This window comes from Bacidia gigantensis (genome assembly GCF_019456465.1).
Source record: "Bacidia gigantensis strain McMullin 20006 chromosome Unknown contig_246, whole genome shotgun sequence".
Classification (NCBI taxonomy): Eukaryota; Fungi; Ascomycota; class Lecanoromycetes; order Lecanorales; family Ramalinaceae; genus Bacidia; species Bacidia gigantensis.
Genome location: NW_025408602.1, coordinates 96,961 through 123,829, shown reverse-complemented (window position 1 = coordinate 123,829; position 26,869 = coordinate 96,961). Strand labels below are relative to the sequence as shown.

The window sequence follows — 26,869 nt, the reverse complement described above, 5'->3', positions numbered from 1 at the left end:
TACACCATGTCATCATGTATCACCCTTTACCTGGCCCTTGTACCTAATATCTCGCCGCACTCTCCGCGCTTTTGGGTCCTTACTCCTGCCTCTCTCTACAACACTTACCCATGGCTGCTTCCTCGTCACATTCTGCATTTCTGCCATCAATCCATTGATTTCTGACTCCTCAGATGTCTTGTCCTTGCTAGGTCCTTTTCCGAAACCCAAAGGGGGATGTCCCTTTCCATGCAAAGATTTCTCATATTCAAGTTCTTCCTTGTATGCCCATGCCGGAATGTCGAGTCTGCCCCTTGCCAAAATAATTTTGCGGTTTTCAAAGTGCAATCTTTGTAATTCCGAAGCCGAGACGGGTGTATAGAGATGGAAGACTTTGTTTCGTAAATCAATAGAGCGGATGAGTGCTTGTCCGAGGGAGCGGCTACATTCCGGGAGAAGTGGTGCGGTGTTTTGCTCGGGCTGTAAATATGGGATCTCATCTGGTGACCGGCGGATCGCAGAGTGCATTTGGGATTGAATGCCCCCTTTCCGAGCAAGACTTTCTTCACTGTTTATACCGTCATTCAGACTGCCACTTTCACCGTAGGTGGGATGCGACCGTAAACTATCGATGGCCAAGTCATTCTCAATCAGGACTAAACCTACGGTGGAGCCGTCCAAGATTGATACAAGAAAGTCTGGGTTGAAATATTCGCCGAGTATCATGGCAGCGAAAATGCATTGCTTGGGGCCAGAATAAGGCGCAAGCATGGGAGGCATCTCCATCAGCAATTGCGAATTCCACCGCAAATTCCCAGCTTCAGATTCAGCGAGGTGGAAATAAGAAAGACTCTGCATCGCACGCAGATCGGAGGCAGTATTTGCTTCATCCGGAAATGGTTGTGAAGCAACTTGATGAAGCTGTGTTCCGTTGGCGTCGCAGGCTTTCACGAGGCCTTCTATCACATCATCTGGGCCTGTGGTACTTGTGTAAATGATATCAGTCGCACGTAAATCAGACAATAGCTCCATGAGTAAATCGTAGCCCCTGCCTTGGATCCAACCAGCACTATTGATAAGTAGCGTAGCTCCAGGCTCTGACTCGGACAAGCCTCGGTATGTCTGCAGAAGATTGGAGGTGCATCTTTGAAAATGCCGTGGATCATCTCTGGGCGTCATAGATCCCACATAGTGAGAGCGAAGACTTTGAGCCATCCTTGGAGGTGGCGTTGGATGAGTGAAGGGAACACCTAAGTTGTGAGAATGCACTTTGAGCAAAGATATCTCGCCAGGAGGGCTGAATTCAGGCTGCCCAGGATCTAGATCAAGGAAGTAGAGCATAGAGTTTCTACTATTGTCCAAGCGATGAGTTTGAGATGCCGAAAGAAGTGCGTTCAAAAGCCAGCGACTCATCGTTGATTTACCAGACGCCTTCGGCCCACAAACGAGTATTTCCAACGGCTTGGCTTGCACTTTGGCGTCAATCATATGCCGTACTATGGACAGGCTGGGCTGAGGCAACTGTAGCGACCGCAGGGGTCGTTTGTAGTAGTCATCCCTAGTGCGTTGGATCTAAATTTTGTCAGGGAAGCAGAGACTTAGAATCTCTCATTGCTCACATTGATGAAAGATCGTCGATCTGCATGTGGGTCTTCGTCTCTTCCATTCCAAAGACGCCTAAATAGCGGTGACAAGCGCCCAATTAAATGTAGACGTGTACCGCATGACCGTATGGTGACCTCAGCTCCCTGGCTTCTGGATCCAAAAGGATCAGGTATAGGTCGAATGATTGGGATTGCGTGTGTGGAAGGAGCAAAGACGCGCCGAAGCTCTGGAGACTCGCGTAGCACCGCTCCAGCGATACCCACAGCCCCTTTACGAACCCATAGATCATATTGTCCGAGAATGCCTAAGGTCTAGCAAAATTCCTCAGCTACGACCTCTTTTGCGGTCCAAACAATCACGCACATCTTTTGGGCTTAAATGTACGGTCCATTGCGTTGAAGTGTTCTCCAGGATGTTCGCGTCAGACGGCACAAAGCTTGAAATTGACCTGTCCTGTATGGCAGGCCTACATTCACTGTCTATTGATTAGCCCAGTATATTACTGTGGCGTTTGCTCTTACGAGGTTTCATCGCTAGTCAGACTGAGCGATTCTTCTTCTTCTGCATCAAATCCTTGTTCGAGGCTCACGTTGGTTGTAGGATAGATGACAAGACCATGTTCTGTTGGGGGAGTCGCTGTCACGATTGGGCTATCTTGCACTTGCTCTGCAGAGATACTATCTCGAACCTCACTTCGATTCTGTTTTCTGCGCTTCTTTCTCGGAGGCTCAGGAGAGTCTCGGGGATCTTCAACCTCATGTTGGGCAGGAGGAGCAATCTGCTCTGACAGAACGTGGGAGGTTTCCTTTGGCGTATGTGTTGCTCTCTTCGCAGCAAACGCACTGATTGGCCCTGCAATCAGTCAGTCTGAGGGATACAGGGCCAGTCCAGAGATTCTGACTTGCCGACCATCCGAAATTGAAGAGCCGTTGGCTTGTTCGAAGGTGAGCAAAGTAGCGAGAGACTCAGCAAAAAGTCTTGGCATTTCCCTTAGCTCCGGGGGAACATGCCGCCGCTCGGCCCCCTTGTCTGCAGACTCTCGAGGTTAAAGAGAGACGGTGTCGAGGTCGAGGACGCTTCCCTATCTCCACTTTTGAAGATGCCGTGGTCCTTCTAGATAAGTTTGGTGACAACGAGCGCATAATAAATCCATTTCTCGAGTGGTTGCCAAAATGAGTTCCCAGGTCTGCCTTGTCTGTAGTAATCTCGATCTATTACCATCACAGGACGAAGAAGCTAGGATTACGATTGAATATTCCACGTTGTCACCCAGCTGTCCTTTTTGTTCACTGTTGCAAACAATGGTTGACGCTTTTGCACCCGAAAGAGCAGATTTGGACAACTCGCTTTTGTCCGTTGACATGGGACGCGGTTGTGCAGCTCACGTCGAGGTTGATTTCTATGAAATACCTGATGAGAGGACGAGATGTTGGCCTTTCTATTTCTATATCCAAGATAAGGTAAGTCATCACATCAAAGAGTCCTTAGAATATCGTGTGTAGTTCTTTGACCTGAATAAAAAAGCATTCCATCGCGAAATTGCCAATTCTCTGCTCAAATGAGGAACTATCGCTGCGAGCCAGCCCACAGATGTGCGCAATGTTCGTCGCTGCAGAGCTGAAGGAGTGTTCCAATCATCACATCAAATGTCCTCGCCAAGACGTGTGCTTGATGCCGAAGCGAGTACTCAGCATTGGTAGTGGGGACACTGACAAAATTAGAATTCACCCTTCGCCGAGTCAGTACGGAACGTACGCTGCTCTCAGTCATTGCTGGGGTCAACAACAACCTCTGAAGGTGACAACGGCCAATTTCACGCAAATGAGAGACAACGTCCCTTGGGAAAGTCTTAACTTGGTATTTCAGGACGCCATTCGAATTTGCCGCGAGCTTGGTCTACAATACATTTGGATCGACTCACTTTGCATTCTGCAGGACGACACGGAAGATTGGGAACGAGAATCATCGAACATGGGCGCATATTACGAAAACGCATATGTTACAATAGCAGCTGATGCATCTCGAGATGGCACAGTTCCGTTGCTCTCTGCCAGGGATGAAATGTGGTTGCCATCAAAATTTGTGCTAGATTTGCCCCAATGCCAAAAGGTAGATGTGATCGCCCGACGTGACGCCCTAAGCTCCCCAAATAATTCACGGGGAAATTCAGGCCCCCTTGCGTCTCGTGCTTGGGCTTTCCAGGAGGCTTTGCTATCTCGCCGAACATTACATATTACACGTGCTGAACTTATCTGGGAATGTAGGTCTGTGGTACGAGCGGAGGACGGGCTGAAACCCTTTCAACGTCACTCAATAGGATTACCGCAGCAGTTGTTGGAGTGTGAGTCCACGTCAGAACCGCACAAAATATGGCACGATATCGTTGCAGAATTCTCCTCACGTCAATTGACATACGATACTGACCGCTTGCCAGCATTGAGCGGCGCGGCCAGAAATTTTAAACCCTTGTTGAAATCAGAATACGTCGCAGGGCTCTGGGAGAAGAACTTAATAATGGACCTCTGCTGGGTGAATCCTTTGTCAGGCCCTGGTCTGGCAACGTGCAAAGCCGATTACATTGCACCGTCTTGGTCATGGGCCTCCATCAAATCTGCCGAATACCGAGTCGACAAAACTGGTCAGTATCCGTTTACTTCATTGGCGACTGTAGAAGATATCAAATGTGAAATTGCGGGGTTGAATCCATACGGCCATGTGACAAAGGGCTGTCTCGAATTGAGAGCCTTGCTATCAAACGTAGAGATCAATTGCCCTGAGCCAACTGAAGCTTGGAAATATAGTCTAGGCAAAGATCCTGAAAGGGTATTTCACCCAGATTGCATTTTGACACAGAGTAGTGGAAGCATACAAAGAGCTGGCGCAACAGACAGATTGCTACCATTCTCACAGCCTCTCCCATGCATACTACTAGGTTATGAACAGGGCAATGACTCCAAGAAAAATGGGACATCTCATGTAGCTTTAGCCCCTACCAAAGACGCCACTCTTGATTCCCACTCTGAATCGTCGACGTTATCACCATCTCCGGATCAGCTCTATGACACACGATTCTACGTCATGGTTCTTGGAATAATTGACACTTCAACTTACAGCCGATTAGGACTTGCTCACTTGTCTGATAACAGATGGTTCGAAAGTGCAATAGAACAGGTCGTACGAATCGTGTGAGGCATTGCCCAACAAGGCTCACTCAAACTGAAAGATTTGCTTACCCAGCAGGCTGGAGTTTTGCAGATTATGCCATCATCCTGATATGAGATGTTCAAAGCTTTGGTTCGCCAATAGCTGTGGTTCACTGCTCCACAACCTATCAAGGATTCAGGCTGCAGCTGCAGCCTCACCCAAGTCCAGCCACTCAACCGCAAAATCGTCTTGACGGCAGAAACATGCAAGGATCCCTACATTGAGGCCAACGGACAATGTCACCGAGTAATTCCAGCGATAGAATAGGAAACCGACTCTGCAACGTACTTCTCGCGGCATGCACAAGGTTTCACAATCCCATTCAAGTCATATGAGCTGTCCGTTCAACTCATCTCTCGGTAACCTCCAGCACTGTTCGCCGAGGACTCACCAAGTATCGCCACAGAATCCATTGATTGTCAACCATCATCGATTTATTCGGCAAGCTGTGAAGAATGTTAGCACCTGCATTAATTCTCGACCTCCCTAAAATTGACACCCGAAATCTTTCTTTCATTGGGTGGAAGAAGCGAAAGATAGGCGCCAATAAGAGACGAATTTAGGGTTGAAACGAGGCCTAAGGTATGCTGACATGCATGAGGTATAACAGCCCCTTGCCAGCCCTGCGTTGCCATGCGTCAGACCGTCAGCACTGAAAATACTTTGCCGTCTGAAGCGAATCACCATCAAACGAATCATGCCGCTTTTGAAATGGCAGACTCCAAAGCAGCCAATGATGCTTAAGCCAGCTGACATTGACGATGAGCGGCGTGTCTTTCATCAAGCCGTGTCAACGGTCAGAAGTATCGCGATGCCTCCAACCTGCATAAGTGCTATGTGGCGCCCTGCTTGGCTCAGGTACCTGGTTTCATCACGAGCAATAGCTGCACTTTGATCGCCTTACGGTCATGCACCTGGTAAGTACTAAGTCAGACGCAATTCCGTGTTGATGGACGTTTTCTTGCAGTTCGACTATCATGTTCTGATCGCTCTTCCCACTTGCATTATTTGATATGCTTTCAGTCATCATCTACATTCTTTTCGCTGTGTCTGTCGCGGCCGGAGGCACACCACAGGTAGTGCAATGGAGCAAAGGCAAGAAATATGGACCAGACGGTCCATGGCAGGTAGGAATACTATCGTCCGCCTGGCGTCACTGCTGTAAGCTGAACATTATGCCCATTGTAGGCAGTGTCTGCTAGCGTTGGAACAGATCAGACTGGGAAGCCACTGAATATGCTTGATCTCTATCCAGGAGGCTTCGCATATCATTTATTCTATGCGACCGACTACTGCAGCAACTCACAGCAGCAAACGTGTGCAGCAGCTTCTGCTGGTCTCTACGATCCTGAGAATTCGACGACCGCGAACCAGAATATCACAGATGCCCCTGGTGTCGTTCAATCGCAGGGCAGCGATCTTGCTCAAAAAACGACAGGCAACGCATCGATCCTGGTGGACTCTGTAAGCTTCAACACCACGGCGGGGCTCACGACCGTAGAGAACAGTGCTATCGATTCCATCCATGAGCAGGATATCACTCTTCCCAATGGAGCAACTTACTCTCCACAAGTTGGTTTTCTCGCGCTCGGGGGCTTAGATGGAGAGAGAAAGTATCAGCGTGGAAATGGCATGATCATTCCCAATCATCTTGCCGGCAAGGACATTATACCCTCGGCATCCACCAGCCTGCACTACGGCTCGGCAAACCTGGGGCCAGAAGGTAGTCTTGTCTGGGGAGGATATGACCAAAGCCGCATTATCGGCTCCGTGGGCCAGTTCGACATCACAAAGTCTGATAGCAAAATAGAGCCCAACCTTCTTGATATCCAGATCGGCACCGAAAAGGGCGGCTCTCCTTTCCCTCAAGACTCATATGTTGGTTTACTCGCCCTGAATGAGACGTTCGGCTACCACCAACCTACAGAAATCAACGCTGTGCTCCCATATCTCTACATGTCCAAAGACACCTGCACCAACATCGCCCGCCTCTTACCCGTGAATTTCGAACCCGGCATCGGTCTCTACATGTGGAACGTAAACGATCCACAATACAAACGCATCACCACCTCACCCACCTACCTATCTTTCATCTTCCCCGCACAAAGCACAACCAACCACTCCACCTCCACGGCCGACACCGCCGCAAACAACATCTCACCCACGAACATCACGATCAAGGTCCCGTTCTCCCTCCTCGACCTCACCCTCGAAGCTCCCATCGTCCCAACCCCAAGGCAATACTTCCCGTGCTACCCCTTCAATGCTCTTGATCAATCCGGCCGCTATTTCCTCGGTCGCGCATTCCTACAATCGACTTTCTTGGCAATGAATTTCAACCAATCGACCTTCTTCCTCGCACAAGCGCCAGGTCCAGAACCAGATGCACCAAACATCCAGAGTATTCTTCCTGATCAAGCAACCCTCACTTCATCGCCCGCGGGAAAATTTGCGCAGAGCTGGTCCGCGCACTGGACACCACTGCCTGCCCGGCCCGCTGCCTCTCCTCCCAAAGCGAAAGCCAACGATGCGCTTTCAGGAGGTGCGATAGCTGGGATATCTGTGGGTGTGGTTGTCGCTGCTCTCGCTTGTGCTGCCGCCGCCATATTTTGGGTTCTTAGGAAGCGAAAAGCTAAGAAAGCGGAAGATGAGGGAGAGAAGGTGAAGCAAGAAACTGACTACGCGAAAGGGCCAAATGGTTTGCATGAGAAGGACACGGAGTCTGGATGGACGGCTGAGACGGAGGGGGCACCTGTTGCTGAGACTGATGGGTCGCCTATCGCTGAGGCGGCAGGGCATCAGTATGGGAGTATGAACGCGAGGTTTGAGATGGCTGGGGGCAACCAGGAGGGAACAGCGAGGTGGATAGCAGAGTTACCGGACGACAAGACTCTGCCTGAGATGCCTGCTAGTCGGAGTGGGAATGACAAGCCTTTGCCGGAGATGCCAGCGGGTCGAAGTAGGGAGGACCTACGGCAGGGATTGTACTTTTGATTGAGTATCTTGTTATTGAGCGATGGCGCTAGGTGAAGAACTCGTGGTCGAGTCATTTGTATGTTTTGGCTGTTGGTGAGTTTTGCCAAAAATGCTTTTCAACAACCCCTATCAAATGGGCATTTTCGGGGGTAGCACCCCCGAAAAGCTCCCCTAGAACCATGCCAATAGTGGCGGATCTGGCCCCTTGGAACTAGCTCTCATAGCGGGGCAACCCCGGGATCTCGCCGCATTCCGAAAAATGACTCAAATGTCAAATTCACAAAACCTTTCTACTTGAGCCTGCGAATTAATCGCCGGACTACGCACTTCATATCCATTGGATATTCTTATGTTCCTCCTATAACACAATCATTAGGGTCCATTGCTATCATCGACATCCTGAGTGTCCCTCTTCTATCTGAGCCATGTCTTCCGACCCGCGGCAGAAGGCGGTCCTCAGTAATCTTCCTTATCTTCAAATCCTTTGCCCATGAAGCTAATTAGAAGGCAGTCGTGATCGATGGCTGGGGTATTCCAACCTCAAGCTCCAAAGGCGATGCAATCACTGCCGCAGAGACTCCTATCATGGACTCTTTCAAAGAGCCCAACAGCAAGACCGCACAAGGCTACACCGAGCTCGACGCCAGCTCGCTGGCTGTGGGTCTGCCAGAAGGCTTAATGGGCAATAGCGAAGTCGGTCACTTGAATATCGGAGCCGGACGTGTGGTGTGGCAGGATGTTGTGCGGATAGACCAGACGATCAAGAAAGGCGAATTGAACAAAGTCAAGACCCTCACCGACTGCTTCCAACGAGCTGTTGATGGCAACGGGCGGTTACATCTACTGGGCTTGATCAGTGATGGGGGAGTCCATTCGCATATCAAGCATTTGTTTGCACTGCTGGAAGTTGCGAAAGAGATGAAGGTGCCGGAAGTCTACATACATTTCTTCGGCGACGGGAGAGATACAGATCCTAAGAGCGCGGCGGGGTACATGCGGCAGTTGCTAGACAAGATCAACGAAATGGGAAGTGTGGCCAAGATCGCGACGGTGGTGGGAAGATACTATATCATGGATCGGGACAAGCGGTGGGAGAGGGTCGAGGTGGGGATGAAGGGCGTGGTGCTTGGGGAAGGAGAAGAGAGCTCAGATCCAGTGAAGACGATAGAGGAACGGTATGAGACCGGTGAGAAGGGTGGTAAGGATGAGTTCTTGGAACCTATTATCGTCAATGGCAAAAACGGTAGAGTACAAGGTCTTTTTCCTCCCCTACTCCCCTCTCCCTCCCTCTCCCTCCAGTGACTAAATGGTCACAGACAACGACACCCTCTTCTTCTTCAACTACCGCTCCGACCGCGTCCGTGAAGTAACCCAACTCCTCGGCGACTTCGACCGCTCTCCTCGTCCCGACTTCCCCTACCCGAAATCCATCTCTTTAACAACAATGACGTCCTACAACCCCAAATACACCTTCCCCATTGCCTTCGAGTGCGTCCTCCCCCTCCCCATTTCCTCATCTCCTCATCACCCTTTCCCATCCCGTACTCCCACCCCCTACTAACCCCCTCTTCCCCATCACAGGCCCCAAAAAATGGGCAACGTCCTCGCCGAATACCTTTCTCGCACCACGCCCCCCACACCCCAACTCCACACGGCGGAAACCGAAAAATACGCCCACGTAACCTTCTTCTTCAATGGCGGCGTTGAAACCGAGTTCCCCTCCGAAACCCGCAAACTAATCCCCTCCCCCAAAGTCGCGACCTACGACCTGCAACCGTCCATGTCGGCGCAAGCGGTCGCCGACGCCATGGCCACCTTCATCGCCTCCCACTCCTACTCCTTCCTCATGCTAAACTTCGCGCCGCCCGATATGGTGGGCCATACGGGCGTGTACGAGGCGGCAATCAAGGGGGTGGAGGCGACGGATAAGGCCATTGGGACGGTGTGGGAGGCTTGTAAGAAAGAGGGGTACAGTCTGTTTGTGACGAGCGATCATGGGAATGCGGAGGAGATGTTGAATGAGGAGGGGGGAATTAAGACTAGTCATACGACTAATAGGGTGCCGTTTGTGCTGGCGAATGCGCCGGAGGGGGTTAGTTTGAGGAAGAGGGGGAGGGGGAGGGCGTGCTGGGGGATGTGGCCCCTACTGTGCTGGATCTTATGGGGCTTGGACAGCCGGAGGAGATGACGGGACGGAGTTTGCTGGTTAGGTCGTGAAATCGTGAGGGAGGTTCGGGTCAGGGTCAGGATTAGGGTGGAGTAGGGCGCCTAGGTATGTGTATAGACTGGGTGGCGATTGCATGGTGGGATGAGTGAACGACATCGGGGTGGACTGTAGAAGAAGACGAGGTGTTTTACGTATAGTTTGGGAGGGATCAGGGTATCATTACAATACAAGCCTCTCGCACACACACATATAGTGTTGAGACATAGTCCCTGGCGCTACATCTTCCTTCCCTCCGTCACCTCCCGTTTTTGACTCTGTCTCCACCCCCAAGTTCCCTACCCCCACCCCCCCCTCTCTCTCTCTCACAAACAAGCCATGGCTTGCATGCAATGCAAATACTACCCTCCCTCATCCCCTCCCCCTCCTGCCCCCTCTGGTTCTCATTACCCTTCTTCCAACCTCACGGTTCCCACACTTCCTTTTTATACCGACCGACGAAAACCTACACTATCGATTCTTCCGGTTCCATTCCGAGGTGGCAGGGTTGAGTTTCGCGTACCAATCCATCCCCACGGGTTTCCTCTCCTCCTTCCCCCCCTCCCCATCCCCATCTCCTTTCTTTCCCTTCACCTTACTATCACCATCTCCACCCTTACTGCCCCGCCTTTTCTCGACCTTCTGCTGTTCCCCTGACGAAACCGTGCTGTTCCTCCTGAACAAACCTTCCATGGACGTGACGTTGAAGGGGAGACTGCTTGGGGGGCGCTGATGTCGCTAGAGAGGACGATGGGGGTTTGTTCGTGGAAGTATTGCGTTTTTTGGTGGCGGATTTCTTCTTCTCTGGTTCGAGTTTTGGGGGTGCTGTTGAGGGTGCTTTTGAGGGTGCTTTTGACTCGGAGGGTTTAGGGGGTTTGGGTGTCTTTTTGGAGGGGTTGGTGGATGATGGTGGTTGTGCTGAGGAAGGTAAGGGGGTGGGTTTGGGATCTGATGTTCTGCGAGGGGCTGAAATGGGGGGAGAAGATGACTTGGGTTGAGGTGAAGATGATCGGGGTGCTGGGGGGTGGTTGATAGTCTTTGTCTTTTTGGGCTTTGGTTTGTCGCTGTCTTTAGTGATCGGGTTGGGCTTACTAATGGCGCTGTCTGCGTCGTCGACGGCTGGTGTCACTGGCTCCATCAGCTCTGGACGTGCGATAGTCTGCCGCTTTCGTTTCTTTGTGATGGGGGGCGTGTGTTCTGCTTTTGCTTCATTGATAGTTGCATCGATTCCATGAGACGGGTTCTTCACATTCGACTGCGCCTGGCTAGGAAGTTTTGCTGCTGGCTTCGATGAAGATCTGTCTTTCTCCGTTGAAGGGCGGATCTTATCTTCAGCCTTAGTGACTGGAGACGGCTTCAGAGTCTCCACAGGTCGATGCGGCCGCTTTTCTTCTTTCTGAGTTGATTTAGGGGCAGCTACCGCGGCAGACGTATTCGTCTTTGCCGGTATCACCGTAGTCAATTCTGGTTTGGAGAGAGACGTCCCCTTATGTTCAGCTTCTTCAGCTACGGTCTCTCGTTTCGCTGCCCTCTTCACTTCCTTCAAGCGTCTCCTTTCCTCTTTCCTTTGCCGCTTCTCTTCTTTCAGTCGAGCCTTTTCTTCTACCTCATCAGCAGCTTTATGAGTGGGCTGGCTTGCTTCTGGGCTATTGGAGGGACTGCGCACCTGCGGCGGCGATGGTGCAATAGGTTCATATTCTAGCTCATCGTCTTCGTCAACGGGTGCCTTGACTTTAGGAGACGTACTTTTGCTTGGCGGTAGTCGCTTAATTGCTTCTTCCACAGCATCAAAGCTGGGCTTCTCTGCATCGGTATGCTGTAGTGCTCTCACACTACGTCTCTCCTCTTTTCGGCGCCTCTTTTCTTCCTTTCGTTGCCTTCTCTCTTCTCTGGTCTCCGACTTCACATGATTCGCGTCCTGGCTAATATTTAGAGGCGAAGACTGTTTTAGCGATGCATAAGAGACATCATTCACGAATGGCTCATCTGCCAAGTCCTGTTCAAAATCAAACTTGGGCGAATGATCGGCGTCTTTGTGATTTGTGAGTGCTTCATTCGCACGGTCTTCATCAATGTCCATGTCCTCTGTTACGTTTGTCACAGCATCCTCGATATGGATCCCCTCGTCTACTGCTTGTAAATCATCGATAACCTCTGCCTTCCTCAAACCCTGCAAATCCGATGAAATAGATCGCGGCACGTTGAAGGGTTGCAATAATTTGTTTTGGTCGTCTTCGGCTTTTCGTTTAGCTTTTTCTCTTCTTCGCTCCTTCTTCGCGGATTTGATCTTTATCGAATCTAAAGTGGTCTCGGGACTTCTGTTGATTTTCAGTAAGTCATGATCATCGTCCATAGCGACAGCTTTCGCTTTCTTCGCGGAAGGTGTTGTGCCGGGTTCGTTAGATGGAGACTGAGTCACTGCATGCTTTCTTTTCTTTTGGACCTCCTGCTCTGTGGGTTTGGGGATCTTGAACTGAGGCTTCTGGGTTACCGGGCGCACATGTCTTGACTCCGAACCGGAGGGACTAGCACTGGGTATTCCAAATGCTTGATAGCGCATTCTGAGACCCTCAGGCTGTTCATTCTTTGGCTTAGTAGATTTACGAATCGTTGCGATATTTTGATCTGCTTGGTCGTGTTGGTTCGGAACGTGGCTTGGCAGCTTTACAACCCGCTGTAGGTTGAGAGTGTTCGAGATGGGAATCTTCACATGTACGTATTCATTGGCTTCTGTCGAGGCGACAAGCAATATATCGGAACCAGTCGCGTCGGTATCTAGACGAGGTACCAATCCATGATCATTCCCCGCATGACTTAGAACAGACGAGCCATCTGTGATATTTCTTGTGGTGATTCCCTTCAAGGCGGAGAACGGTACTGAGGAGGGAGCAGTTATGTGCCATATTTGTCTTCCATCTAATTGAGCGCTTGAGAATGCGCTTTCGAGCTTAGAAGGGGGCCGTGACGCGATATCCGCTGGTTCAAATGATGGTGGTGGAGCAAAAGCAACCATTTGTCTCGCGGCGTGTGATGGGCTTCTGCTAGATATTGGTGGGGATTTATCTGAGCCTGTCTCTGAGCTGTTGCTCTCGGTTTCGCTGCGACCTCGCTGCGCTTCCTCTTCATCTGACGATGCCTCATTCCCAAGCTGTTCATCGCTGGAGACTGATGCTTCGAGTGAGGCTCTTCCGCTAGGTGGCTTGACACTTAAGCTATGCTTTGGAGCCGAATGATTTTGCAATCTAGCCTGGATTGTTTTATGATGCAAAGGGCTTTCGACTTCTGAGCTAGTCGATGCATCGGACTCGCCCCGTACACTCGAGTCTCCTAAGCTCCTGCTTGTGATCGGGGTCTCTTGTGTTGCCCTACTGTCAGACTTGGTAGTGTCTGACCCACTCGTCCTTTGATCTTGTCGGCCTCCTGGTCCTTGTGAAGCGCGATTAAATGACTTTGTAGTTCTCGTAGACTTCGCCTTGAGATCATTGGCTTGTCTAGGCTTCTCATGGTCTCTTCTTGTGGTATGCTCGACCTCCTCACTGTCCGAATTTTCGACATATTCCGCGCTCTTGATGACCGGCTTAAGTTGCTTCATTGCGACTATCGTTGTATTCAAATCCTAGCTCTTCCTCATCACTCCGAACCTGAGCGACGAGTCACGTGTTAAAGCAGCTGGCATTCCTGGCTAGAGAGCTATTTCAGAGTCGACCGTCTTGAGGGGATTTGGGGGACTGGGGGCGCGAGCTAACGATGATAAGGGCGACTTAGAACAGCACACATGCTTTTGACTTGAGGCGTAAGTTCTGGCGTGCATGCATGGGATCAATTTTGGTGCAGTGAATGAGCGTGCGACGCGCCGCGCAATGAAATGATACTGAACTTTTTGCAGCCCTAATCGATAAGAATTAGTGGTGATTTTCCGGAAATTAGTTTTGCCGACATCCGTCGCTTGCCCTTGCAAGCCATTTCCCTTACTCGCCCATTAAAGTGCCATTGTCCCATCTTAAAGGTCGAATATCCACCTCCAGCGACATCTCTGTATCCTTCGGTGTACGGTGACTTTTAAACTTGCTCGACCGGGTTCAATCGTGTTTTTCAGAGCCATACATACCACATGACGTACGTTCAGCATCAAGAGAGCGTGGAATAAGTACTACAAATCCACAATGGAAACTCTCGAGTTTAATCAACGAGCCTCATAATGTGGGATGGATTCTGGCTGTCTGTTCAATACTTAAGCAGCAGCTATCTGACAATTCCTAATGACTTCTCACGAACGAAATATGGTTATGTAGCTTGCAAATTCCGGGAGTAGCCCAGGACCAAGACCTTTACTATCAGTATTCCCAGATGAGAAAAGCCTGACCATGCAAGTGCGGCTCACACAGCCGTTTCAGAAGCATAGCATGATACGTATTAAGGCCACATCCGTATCGAACCCCTGTCCTGCGCTTCTATGGTTTCAGATCGACAGCCTCTATTCTGAGCTTCACATCGAAGATTTGGAAACCCGGAACAGTGATGACGCTGGAAATATCTATGGAGAACTCCTTCTGTAGGTGCTGGTGGTGTGAAGTCCCATCACTTCGCTGGATGGTGGAGGGGTGGAGAGTGAGACATCGCTCTCATGGAGGGTATAGGTACGATCGTATGTGAGAATTCTAGAAGAGGAAGGAGAGCGAAGGGCATAATTCACACGCTCGAACCAGCGACTGCGTTGACGACTCCCCGGTATGGCCTATCAGACTCTATGCAGCTGGGGTAACATATACCGTCCGCGTAGTAGGCAGACACGGTCCATGTACATCTCCGGAGTGTAAGTGGCTGGCTGGCTGTATCCCTCCCACGTCCAGACTGCGCAGAGACCGTGTGCGTACTTGTCAGGACTCGAGGCATATCTCGAGGCTTTCCACGTTGTCTAATACGGGAGAGTCATCATCGAGGCAACTCGATATTCTAGGTAAGAAACCATTTCCTCATCTATTCCACATCAAGTCTCGAGCGCGCATACAAAACCAAAAAGAACGAGATCACGGGCAAAACTGCTATTTAAGTCTATGCATCTATCGTACAATCCTCCACCCCCCGGTTCCTAATCTATTCCCACTCACAACTCCATTTTCCTAACCTGCTCTCCTCTCCCATCCCCTTTCCCCCATCCCTCAGCCTTCCTTCCCACGCCCCGCCTCGCCCCATCCGACACTCCCCCTTCCCTCCTTCCCCCCTTCACCCCTTCACCCCTTCAATTCCCTGGACACCGCGGATCCCACGTATTCGTCCAAGATTCCGACGTGGGGATAGAATTACAGCCCGCATCACCCCCCGAATTATACAGGCACGAAGCCAGCACGTCCGTTTCGTTGCAGATCGGCCCCGTGTAATAGGTGGCTTGCGGTACTAAGCCTCGCTTGCCAGGCTGGTGTTTGAAGTCGTCCGGAAGTGGGAGGTATTGAACGGGGACGGAGCATGTGCCGTTTGCCAACACGGGGCCTGCGCACAAGGTTACGAAGGTCGGGGGAGAGTTCAAGGCTTGAGGCATCGGGGCTGGGGCGGGGGTGCTGAGGGTGGTGGTGGTGATGAGGGAGAGGGCGAGGCCGAGGGGGGTGAGGAAGTGCATCGTGAAGTTTTGGTTTGTGGTGGGGGATGTGGGGCGTTGTTGGGTCTGGTGAGATGGGTTGGGAGTGGAAGATGGTGGGGGGTATGGTATGCTTTGCTTTAAAAAATGTGTGCAGGTGAGAATTTAATGATTGGCAGAAAGTAAGCTCGCTCAAAGACCTGCTTCAAGATCTGATGTAATGTGATGAAGAATGGAATTGGTGGGTGGAAGATGCAGGTATATATACATAGAAGACAACGGGACCGTCTCCCCGTATCTCCTCTTCCTCCACGATCGTACCTGATATTCAGCCTCGTGGGAGCCTCGTGGCGGCATCTCTGTCCTGAAAATATCTTACCCTGAAACATGGATGTGCCGTTCCCGTCACGTTTCCCTGACAAAGGCCGGGTCCTGGCCTCGTTGAGATGTGTTCTTGGATAGCATGAGGCAGATTCGTGCCATTGCGACGTGGATTCATACACTGGCGCTGTTCATTCGATGCAAGATGTGAAAGTCTGGTCAGATCATCGGATACACCGAAGGGTCAAGATGTTGAAAACGACCAAGTAATCATCACATTTTGCAATTTCCACCAACAACCCATCAACCCCAACTCTCACCAAGAGTCAGAAACCTACCCAAGAGCAAACATATCCTCTCAGAGCATGTCAAGAGCTGTTCCCTCCCCACTGAAAAGATACAAGACCTTCAAAAGCAGCCTCACCAAAGCCGCAGATGGCTGAAACGAGCCTCAAACTTGCGCCTATATTATACGCCCTGGGGGCCAAAAAGGGGCATCTGAGATCCCCACAGCCACTCCAAAAGTTTCTAGATCAATGACATATCCTCCGAAAAGCCTTGCATGTTACTAAACTCCCTGAACCACTCTGAGACCTGCAGGAGCAGCTTTGTGTGAAAGCGGTGATCTAATATCCTCATCATCATCCTGAATTACCTACCGCATCCGGGTTCGTTTGACTGAAATTTAACTTGATATGTTCGGTTGTTTTTTCTCGAGATGATTTGGGAATTGCGCTGCATGCTGGATAGATGGGCACGTGAAGGGGTTCCGTCGGCTTGGAAAGATATGAGGGAACGGCGCTTCTTGGGATGGGTGGTTGTTGCTAGCCTCAGCCCACGACGTCGACGCTTCACCCTTTCCACCAATGCGCATGAGATGGTTCGCCATCTGCAAAGACGACATCGACGGCTTTGCTTGCGGGACCGTCGGATTAATGCACGCTGCGCGCGGTGTTTGAACCTCGGGAGTAAACACAAGAAGAACACACGATCTGACTGAGGCTTTTCAAGCGACAGTGAAGAATATGAATATTTTGATATTCAAAGGGGGAATACACATGAACGACGTGGACTAGAGGAATATTACCAGCAAAGGACAAATTTCCGGGAATCCTGTCGCGGCCTCCTTCTCATGAACACGTCCAAAGCGCGGATCTGACGACGAGCGTTCATTCCCTACCTCCATGCCTACCTTCCTACCGGCAAACACACCTCGCCACACTCTCTACCACAAAATGAAAAGAAAAAAAAACAATCTCGAGCGTCACAGCGTCCACGCGACCTCATCAAAGCTCAGCCCCTCCCTACTCCAGCACCATCCTCCCTCAGCTACATCTCCCCCTCAGAAGCGCGGCTGCCCACCCCCAGCCCCTGGCGTCTGCCCCTTGAAGACCTCGCAAACCGTCTTATCCGGCGAATTCGTGAGGCACCACTGATACGCGGCCTTCAACATATCACCGCTGGCTACCCCAGAACCTGTTCCCGCTCCAGTACCATATCCCGTCCCCGTACCAGTTCCCGTACCCACCCCCGCCCCTTGCCCCACCGTCGTCGTCCCCGTCCCTGTAACAGGGGAGGATTTAGGGTGACCCCAGACGAAGAGCTGCTGTGGGATCCGGTCGCGGTGCCGGAGCCCCCGTCGCCGGTGCCGGTGGTGGTGGAGGGGGTGCCGTCGTCGTTGCAGTGTTCGTTGTCTGTTTGGTCTCCGCCTGTTGAGTAGGCGTTGGCGGTTGACGTGCAGCGTTTGATGAGGGTGGATGGGGGGGCTGCGTCTGGGACGGGGGCGTTGAGGGACACGGTGCTGAGGGCTAGGAGGAGGAGGGAGAGGGTTGGGATGTTGGATGTGAGTTGCATTTTTGCGGGGGAAGGGTTGGTGGAGGACTGATGGGTGGACTGAAGGGGAGGGGTTGAGGTGATGATAGGTATGTGGATTTAGTATGGGTGAGGGATGTGATTGGCTGACTTGACGTAGAGATCGAGTGTTTTGAATGAGGGGTTTTGCGATGGAGGACCGGCTCTGATCAACGAGTGAACGATCGACTATGAGTTGCTGCCCCTGTTTAACGGTGAAGTAACAGGATTCTTATACTTAAGCAACTAGACGTCACGGAATCCTATGGCTGCTCACTACAAGACGTGAAACCATCATTGCCAAGGGATTTGTCATATGAGCCGAAAGGAGGAGCTTGAAACCGCCCATGTCAAAACTTCCGCCGTGCGGGGATGTAATGTGTTTGGTGCGCACAGAGGAGCGATTGAGTATGGGGTGAGACAGTACGTGTCGGGCGGCGAGATGTGGAGGAATAGATGAGGAATCCGTGACCGTATGAATGAGGTCATCGATGCACTTCTAACAGGAGATGCTGATCGGATTGCTAACATTCCAGGTATTTTCGATGGCAAGTCGAAATACCGTGAGGTTCTCATGCGATCCTGCAGAGATGTTCCTCTATAACACTTAGACAGAATCGTGGCAAGTAAAGACCAGTGGACGGAAATACCATCGGGTTGCTAGCATCGTTTTGTGTCTTTGTTCTCCTCTCAGTAAATGGGTGTGATGATCTCGGTATAGGTTCTTTCATTCTGTGGAACGTAGGTATCCAGTGAGACTAGACTAACGGTACGGCTGAGGCTCTGTAACATCTAGCTCTTTGACAGCGTTTCAGTCGATCACGGAATTCTGCACGTCCTAAATTAGGAAACGGGCCGGTCGGATGATTCCAAAACTCAGACACCTTCTTGTCTTCGCTAAGGATGGCTCTTTCAGCTATCGTTTCATGGCCGGCTTCTGGTGCTCGACGTGATGATGGTGACTGGACCAAGATGAAGAGGTGCGGTTTCTGCTTCACAAGATCCAAAGGATAGGATACCCGTAGCCGGCTGAGCACGATTGGATATGGGCTCCTCGTTCAAAAGTGTGTGCTTACCATGAACAGCTCTGGGATTGAGTATATCACCAACCTCAAGTTGGATTAGGGTGGCTTGCAGACGGCAGGATGCGAATCTTGGGAGATGTGTGAGAGTAAAACAAGGCTATCCTCTTGAGTGATCTCGGCGTTTTTCGCAAAGCTTGTTGCCTCACGCCCTACTCGCCATAGAGATGACTGAAAGCAATCGCAGCCCTTTGAATGCAGTCTGCGACTCAACCGAAAATTGCACCGCCTACTAGGGGCCCCTGCGAGATTGCCCGAGGGCTTCGCTTCTAGATGGTGGGAGAAGGAAAGAGTCGCCTATTGGTTGAGCATGGTGTTTTCGAGTCGACGACACAATGATCACGATCGTATGCAAACCTCAAACTGTCTCATACTGTGCTTGTCAAAGCCGCCGCCATCTTCGCTCGGCTTGGAAATTACCGTCTCCTTTTACACAAGGTATGGAGCCCGGCCACTGTGGCGATTAGCTCGATCATCTGTGCATTTGAGTGTGGTTCCGACCTTGCAGAGTTGAAATCTAGAGAATTCTAAGTTTTTCCACAACCTTTCTCGCCGGTCTTTCAAAGCAGAGTAAAATTATGCAGAGTCATTCCGTGGTGAGCAGGTAAATAGCTAGACGACCTGTGAAAATCCTCTCCACGCAGCTCCTTCAAGTGAACAGTGGCTGAACCCAAGTACGAAATCAAATCCTATTGCACTTGCAAGCTTGACCTACAGCCAGAGTAGAATCAGCAAATAAGTGATGAGTGCCACATTGACCACAGTTGCGAATGCAGGTTAAGAATTCCGAGTTTTGGTTGCAGCTCCTGACTCACACTTCAATGTCATTTGCTTTTGAAGTGGCATACCTGCTGTCTTGATCACCATACCTGCTTGCAAAACCTTTTTGATCGTAATCGCTATTCGCGGTCATGGTATAGGCTAGGACTTCGCAGGCAGCATCTACCAAATAGAGACGAGCAGTAAAGAAAGTAATGCAGGTGATGATGAGGTTTCTAGCTTAGAATGTGAGACGGTATCGTAGACTGTACAGAAACCCGAACGCGTCATCAATAGACCCAAGGAATAACGACATCAATGGTTGCCTAAAGAAATACTATGAGGCAGATCGTTCTGTCGTCATCCTCGATATCGTAGCGAATGGCCAAGCCATTGCAGAGACCAGCTGCTCGAGATTTTGGGACGAGAAGAAAGTAGTGTTACGGTACATAGCCAATCTCTTCACATCGAGGAGCGTATGTTGTACTGTAAAGGGATGGAGATGAAGCTGGCTAAAAAATCTACAGGAAAACAGAGTCTTCGGCAAAGCCTCGGCTAAACTCTGCTCCGCAAAATCGCACCGCAAAAGTTCGAGCACTTCACCTACTTCTGCTCCACCATCATACCCACACTCCCTAGAGCCAATTCGCCATGGGCATAGCCTTCGACTACGCCCCCGACCGCCCCGCTCACATCGACACAATCCTCAACGGTCTCGACAGATATAACCCAGAGACCGTGACGATATTCCAAGAATACGTGACACAGCAATGCGAAGACCGGACGTATGACTGCTACGCGAACCTCGCCCTCCTCAAGCTGTTCGTGACCCATCCTCTCCTCTCTCCCTCATCCCTGAAACCACAATGATGAACCAAACGTAAACGTTTCCTATTACCTGACTCGCACCACTCTGCGAGCCTGAAGTCACGTTATTAGCTCTATCTGACAACCCCCCTTTCTACCCTCCCATCTCTTCCTATACCATTTCGCAACGACTAACCCTCCCCCTTCCTTTCTCCACCACAGATACCAATTCAACCCGCACCTCCTCCGCGACGACACCATAACCTCCATCCTCATCAAATGCCTCACCGTCTTCCCGGCCCCCGACTTCTCCCTCTCACTGCACCTCCTCCCGCCCCACATCCTCGGCCAACCCTCCCCCTCCAACCCCCTCACCCTCCCCTCCACCCCATCCTCCTCCTCTGACCCCAAACCGCACGCCAACGGCACCAACGGGGGCCCCGCTCCCGTCGAAACACCCCTGGTCGAAGCAATCCACAAACTCGTCTACCTCAACACGCTGCTCGAGTCAGCGGAATACGCAAAATTCTGGGACGTGCTGGAGAGCGATGACTTGTACGCGGATCTGACGGCGGACGTGGCGGGCTTTGAGGAGCTGATGAGAGTGAGGATTGCGGTGACGGTGGGCCAGATTGCGAGGGAGTTGAAACGGGATGTGGTGGAGGGGTGGTTGAATGTGAGGGGCGCGCAGTTTGAGGGGTTTGTGGGCGAGATTTGTGGTTGGGGGTACGATGAGAGGAATGTGAGGGTGCCGGTTAATAAGGAGAATGAGGCTAAGGGCACGACGGTTAGGGAGGAGGTGAAGTTTGAGCAGTTCGAGCGGGTGGTGAGGAGGGGGTTTGAGGTACTTGCTTAGTTGTGGGCAGGAGAGTGGGGCAGAGGGGTATCTGATGAAAAGCGAATGTTGCTGGCAGGAAGTGGGAGGATTATAAGTGGTACTTTGAGGCTCGATGGAGCTGGATTGAGAAGATCTTAACGGCACGATATCCGTGATACGATTCACGGTCGTATCAATAGAGAAGCTATCCTTGTTCTTGACGGTCAAGCCTTTGGCGAGAGACCAAGCTTCTCCCTCAACACAGCCTCCGCTCGCTGCGGCTGCACCAGCTCCTTTCCACCCTGTCGTATCATCTGCCCGACCAGGAATTGTACCTTGCCGGTTTTCCCCTTCGTCGTAATGCTCTCCACTGTTTGGGCATTTTCGCTAAGCACTGCCTCTGCAACACTGCCGTACTCGCTCTCTGATAACGTGTGAACAGTTGCCTCGCGGATCATGACCTCAACACTTCTCTCGTCGCCGTTGTAGATCTGCTTGAGGATCCGTTTCGCGGCCGAGCGAGATATGAGGTATATATGCACAGCGTAAAGGATGCTGGCTAAGCTTAGTGGAGGAACGAGGGAGGGCGAGAAGCGCTTTGGGGGGTGGGTGGACAGGAGATGACCGATTTCTTGGAGGGTCCTGGTGGGTCTTAGCAAACAAAACATGGCGGCGGGGAGGTTGGGGTTTGGGTCTTACCAATTAGCGATTGTTCGATCAGTGGTTTTCGTTTCTTCAGTCGTTGCAGGTGGGTGTATGGAATCTTTGCTGTCGATTTGCTCGGCTTTTTGCACGCCATTGCCTCGCAGTTGAGCCAATAAGGCCTTGACTTCGTCGAAGTAATCTAGTCGCGCTCCGTTTTCGAGAGTCATTAGGGTTTTAGCATCTTTCACTGTCAGACCTGAGTTCTCGACCAGATCGTGCACTATATCATCTGGTAAGGGAGGCATTTCGGCCGAGATATTGTCAATCAGGTCCTAGCCACCATGTTAGCGGGTTCATAACCACCCACCAGGGAATGTGACGCACCTGTCCAATGGTGAGAGGTTGAATATCAGGATCTGGCATATATCGGTAATCCACCTCGCCCTCTTTACCCCGAAGTCTCCTTGTCTCTGTGCTACCGAGTGACCATGATCGCGTTTCGCCAGCGACTTCTCCACCTGACTTTAGGACAGCTATCTGACGGGCTTCTTCGGCGTGGATTGCAGCTTCAATTGATTGAAAGGTGCTCAGGTTCTTGATCTCAACCCGCTGACCCAATTTCGAGGATCCAGCAGGGCTGACAGAGACATTGACGTCGGCCCTCAGACCTCCATGCTCCATGCCTGTCGTCACTGCATTGACTGATTGTAGTATGACTTGGATCTTTTTGGCACAAGCGGCTGCCTCTTTCGCGCTGTGCATATCAGGCTCGGTGATGATCTCAATGAGAGCCTGACCGACACGATTGAAATCTAGCAAGGCAAGTGTACCTTGCATCGTAGACTTGGCGGTATCCTGCTCCATTTGTATCTGCTTGATGCGGATAGTAATTGGACTCTCCATCCCATCCAGGTCTGTGAGTGTAAGACCACCGTTTTTCGCGTACGGCGCTATCAAGGGTTAGCAAGGCTCTGTGCATAGTCAATGCTTCATACAATAGTATTGTGTAATCTGATAGCCTGCGGGCTGATCGTGATAGAAGTAATGCTTCCTGTCAAATGTGCTCTCATGCTGGATGGCGCAATTGAAAGCAAGCGCGGCGCGAATAGCAGGTATCAAGGTAGCTTTTTGAAAGATCTGTGAGTGCCGGTCAGTAAGTGTTTTATGGTCTGTATCTAGAGGCTCATACGGGCATGGTACCGGGGAAAGCCATATCGAAAAGCGCGACGTTGGTGTTGGGTTCATCATCGGCAGAAGCCTTTGCATCTAGAGTAATTCAGTATCGAGGCAAGCTAGTAATCCCTCGAATAGACGGACTCGAAAAGAGCTTGCGCGCCGTATTCAGCTGAGCATGGATTTCGAGTCCAATGGTGATATGCCATCGTTGACTCTTTGCGTCTCTAATTGCCTTTTCCTGCTTTTCATTGGACCCATATCTTTCTTTCATATAGGAATTGAGCTGCTGCAATTTCCCGGCACGCGATCTCGTGGTCGAAGGGAAGAAAGTCCGTCGTTGATTGATTGTTTGAAGCTTGAATCGGGTTGCTTGTGAGGAGTCCCATAGCTGGCCATGACTCAAGTGATTACTGGCCTTTCGAAGATGCGGAGAAGCCCTGCAGGCTGCAAAGCTTCTCATGAACCAGGCATTTGACAAGAGTCTGGGGAAGAGTGAAGGACTGATGAGGCGAGTGAGAATAAAAGCTTGCCCTAAGATCTCGCCCCTAATCTTATCGCTCTAGCGCCCGCTGGGGGCGGCACCCCGCGTGTGCAGCTTCCCGACTGGACATGTTGGAGTAAATTTTTACTCGGGTCCTTGTCGCTATATATACAGATCATATCGCCGACTCTGGGTGTCCGAAAGGCATTTTGGATCATTGAACCTCACAACCACTTCCGTCTACCATTGCACACTCAGACATCTCGACACTACCGCCGAAATGGGAGACATGGCGACCTACGCTCTGCCAGAGTCCCACAAGGACGTGAGTACCAAAAAGCCTGTGAATGAATTGGTCTTTGACATTTCATAGATCATGCACAAGTCCTTGCCCGAGCTGGATCCGGAAATCAAGGCTATAATGGTATGTTGACACCGCTGCTACGAAGAGAAGCTTGCTAATCCTCAGTAAGGACAAGGAAATCCAGCGTCAAAGAGAATCTATTCTGCTCATTGCCTCCGAGAACATTACATCAAGAGCTGTGTATGATGCTCTAGGCTCACCCATGTCGAACAAATACTCCGAAGGATACCCGGGTGCCCGTTACTATGGTGGAAACCAGTTCATTGATCAAATTGAGCTCACATGTCAAGCAAGAGCCTTGAAGGCATTCAATGTGGATGCAGACAAGTGGGGCGTCAACGTACAGACACTGAGCGGTAGTCCCGCCAATCTACAGGTCTACCAAGCCATAATGCGACCACACGAGAGATTGATGGGACTGGATTTGCCACACGGTGGTCATTTGAGTCACGGTTATCAAACACCCGCAAAGAAGTCTGTAGAACAAAGCAATTGGCCGGGCTTGATTTGCTAAAGGTTGCAGGATATCCGCTGTCTCTACCTACTTCGAAACCTTCCCATATCGTGTCAACCCCCAAACCGACCTCATCGACTACGAAGCCCTCGAAAACAACGCTATGATGTACCGACCAAAAGTTCTCGTGGCCGGGACCTCAGCATACTGTCGCCTGATTGATTACAAGAGAATGCGCGAAATAGCGGATCTATGCGGAGCCTACCTTATGGTCGACATGGCCCACATCAGCGGTCTCATCTCCGCAGGCGTCATCCCGTCCCCTTTCGAACACGCCGACATCGTCACCACCACTACCCACAAATCCCTCCGTGGGCCACGAGGCGCCATGATCTTCTTCCGAAAAGGCGTGCGAAAAGTCGATGCCAAGACAGGCAAGGAAATCCTCTACGATCTCGAAGGACCCATCAACTTCTCCGTCTTCCCAGGCCATCAAGGCGGACCACACAATCACACCATTACCGCCCTCGCCGTTGCCCTGAAACAAGCCGTCTCGCCTGAGTTCAAAACATACCAGCAGCAAGTCATCAAGAACGCTAAGGCGTGCGAAGTTGAGTTCAAGCGCCTCGGGCACAGACTTGTTGCCGATGGCACAGACAGCCACATGGTCTTGCTCGACCTCCGACAGCACTCATTGGATGGTGCACGTGTTGAGGCTGTGCTTGAACAGGTCAACATCGCTTGCAACAAGAACTCTATTCCAGGTGACAAGTCGGCGCTTACGCCTTGCGGTATCAGAGTCGGTGTGCCCGCCATGACGACCAGGGGTATGGGCGAAGATGACTTCAAGCGGATAACGGGATACATCCACGAGTGCATCGAGATCTGCAAGAACGTGCAGAAGGCGCTGCCAAAGGAGGCGAATAAGTTGAAGGACTTCAAGGCCAAGGTTGCTGGTGGTGAGGTGGGAGAGATCAATGATATGAAAAAGGAGATATCGATGTGGGCGAGCACGTTCCCCCTGCCCGTTTAAACGCTAAATGAGTGGTATGATGTTTGGGGCGCGTGTGGTGGAAGAATGGGGTTGAAGAAGGTGTGGTTGGCTAGAGCATCTGTTCATCACATTTGTACACAGCCTGGCGTTTTGGGTTAGACAAGAGTCCTGCAACCAGAGGTAGAAGCCTGGCGACTGGCTTGATTCAACACGTGTGACGGTCATTGTTATGAATGATGCCGTCGTGATATATCCTGTAGATAGATTGTATGGCACCGAAAAGTAGCTCATGCAGCCTACGTTCGTCAATTTTGAGCTCATGGGTAGACGTCGAGGAACATTCACTTTTCATAAAACATGCGTCTGAATCCATACTGCTTCCCAAGTGCTCTCGTAGCAGCAACAGGGCGAAAGCCATTCCCCGCCACCCTGCAAATTTCCCTGATGCACTTCCACCTCTCTTCCCGGCGCGTTTCGCCCGACCCCACCCCGCTTAAGGTCTATCTTTGTTTTCGGCCCACTCATGCTGCATCAACGCTCTTTCGATTCACTTGTCCCTCCCTCCCACATATGTTCCAATCAGCCCTATTTCATGTCCATCACCCCTCACTCACCCCTCCCCCAACTCCATCTCGCCCTCCCCTGCCCCTCCCCCATTCAACCCTCCACCCAACCCCCTAGCCATCCCCCTCAACCCCTCCAATATCCTACCCCCCTCTCCACCTCCCCCTCCAATTCCTTCAAAACCTCCTCCTGCTCCTCCACACCCATGTCCACGCCCTCCAAACCCCTCACCACCACCTTCGCCTTAGCGATCTTCATCCTTATACTCGACGTCGCTGTGGGTATGTCCTTCGGTGAGAGGTATGCCCCCACACCCACTCCCACCCCTTCCCCCAAGCCTGTTGCGCCCGGATTTACGGGTGCTGGGGAGAGGTTGAGGTGGGGGGAGAGAGCGTTCGGAGAGGGCGTTGGTGGTGGTAGTGATGATGAGAGGGGAAGTGACGGCGGGGGTGGGGGCGGGGAGAGCAGGCGCAGGAGGATCGGGTGGAGAGGGGGGAGGAAGTCGAAAGTTGAGGGTGAAGGGAGGGGAGGGCGTTGAGGATTTGGCGGTGCTGGTGGAGCGGAGGGTGGGGAGGTGGGCGCTGGCATATTTTCTGAAGGTGGTGGAGGAATCTGTGAATTCGTGGCTCGCCGGTGAGGTGGGGAAGTGGTGGGGATGAGTGACGAAGGAGAAGGCATGGAAGGGGGGAGCTCGAGGCCGCAAAGTCTTGGCAAGGCTGCTAGCCCCCTCGGGCATTCACGGGAGTGCGGAAGTCTTGGCTGGTCCGAACTCTTCCGCACCTTCCTAGACGACTGATGTCTTGCAGGTCTCCGCATATGCAGCCCAATAGGAGGGGCGGGGCAGCTGGATAGCCTCATGCAGGTTGCTTTTTCACTCTAGCTAACCGATCCTACTCTTGGATGGGCCGACCGAAGGATGCCATCCATCGTTTGTTTCTCGCATGTTGATCTACCCTGCAGATGCGTTCTCCACGTTTTCCATGCGATTTCTTGACTGCTTCTTTTCGCGTATTGG

The 26,869-nt window shown here is 51.4% G+C and overlaps 8 protein-coding genes across 8 annotated transcripts; 5 read left to right on the top strand and 3 right to left on the bottom strand.

Annotated features, from left to right (window-relative positions):
• Positions 1–12: 12 nt before the first annotated feature.
• Positions 13–2,569, bottom strand: KY384_005697 (uncharacterized protein; the record flags this gene model as incomplete). Its single annotated transcript, XM_044814195.1, has 6 exons — positions 13–1,537; positions 1,599–1,656; positions 1,700–1,895; positions 1,948–2,050; positions 2,106–2,436; positions 2,494–2,569. 6 exons carry the CDS (start codon positions 2,567–2,569, stop codon positions 13–15), a joined length of 2,289 nt encoding a protein of 762 aa, XP_044668345.1.
• A 316-nt stretch (positions 2,570–2,885) lies between these two features.
• On the top strand, positions 2,886–4,773 carry KY384_005696 (uncharacterized protein; the record flags this gene model as incomplete). Its single annotated transcript, XM_044814194.1, has 2 exons — positions 2,886–3,044; positions 3,175–4,773. The coding sequence occupies 2 exons, from the start codon at positions 2,886–2,888 to the stop codon at positions 4,771–4,773; spliced, it is 1,758 nt and encodes a 585-aa protein (XP_044668344.1).
• Positions 4,774–5,485: 712 nt separating this feature from the next.
• KY384_005695 (uncharacterized protein) lies at positions 5,486–7,782 on the top strand (the record flags this gene model as incomplete). The annotated part of the gene is made up of 2 exons (XM_044814193.1): positions 5,486–5,584; positions 5,977–7,782. 2 exons carry the CDS (start codon positions 5,486–5,488, stop codon positions 7,780–7,782), a joined length of 1,905 nt encoding a protein of 634 aa, XP_044668343.1.
• A 407-nt stretch (positions 7,783–8,189) lies between these two features.
• KY384_005694 (uncharacterized protein) lies at positions 8,190–9,981 on the top strand (the record flags this gene model as incomplete). The annotated part of the gene is made up of 5 exons (XM_044814192.1): positions 8,190–8,223; positions 8,276–9,019; positions 9,081–9,252; positions 9,346–9,856; positions 9,940–9,981. 5 exons carry the CDS (start codon positions 8,190–8,192, stop codon positions 9,979–9,981), a joined length of 1,503 nt encoding a protein of 500 aa, XP_044668342.1.
• Positions 9,982–10,583: 602 nt separating this feature from the next.
• On the bottom strand, positions 10,584–13,559 carry KY384_005693 (uncharacterized protein; the record flags this gene model as incomplete). Its single annotated transcript, XM_044814191.1, has 1 exon — positions 10,584–13,559. One exon carries the CDS (start codon positions 13,557–13,559, stop codon positions 10,584–10,586), a length of 2,976 nt encoding a protein of 991 aa, XP_044668341.1.
• Positions 13,560–20,203: 6,644 nt separating this feature from the next.
• On the top strand, positions 20,204–21,215 carry KY384_005692 (uncharacterized protein; the record flags this gene model as incomplete). Its single annotated transcript, XM_044814190.1, has 2 exons — positions 20,204–20,373; positions 20,582–21,215. The coding sequence occupies 2 exons, from the start codon at positions 20,204–20,206 to the stop codon at positions 21,213–21,215; spliced, it is 804 nt and encodes a 267-aa protein (XP_044668340.1).
• A 185-nt stretch (positions 21,216–21,400) lies between these two features.
• On the bottom strand, positions 21,401–23,268 carry KY384_005691 (uncharacterized protein; the record flags this gene model as incomplete). The annotated part of the gene is made up of 6 exons (XM_044814189.1): positions 21,401–21,818; positions 21,876–22,153; positions 22,206–22,771; positions 22,817–22,958; positions 23,011–23,087; positions 23,139–23,268. The coding sequence occupies 6 exons, from the start codon at positions 23,266–23,268 to the stop codon at positions 21,401–21,403; spliced, it is 1,611 nt and encodes a 536-aa protein (XP_044668339.1).
• Positions 23,269–23,758: 490 nt separating this feature from the next.
• KY384_005690 (uncharacterized protein) lies at positions 23,759–25,329 on the top strand (the record flags this gene model as incomplete). Its single annotated transcript, XM_044814188.1, has 4 exons — positions 23,759–23,803; positions 23,852–23,902; positions 23,952–24,316; positions 24,366–25,329. 4 exons carry the CDS (start codon positions 23,759–23,761, stop codon positions 25,327–25,329), a joined length of 1,425 nt encoding a protein of 474 aa, XP_044668338.1.
• Positions 25,330–26,869: the final 1,540 nt, after the last annotated feature.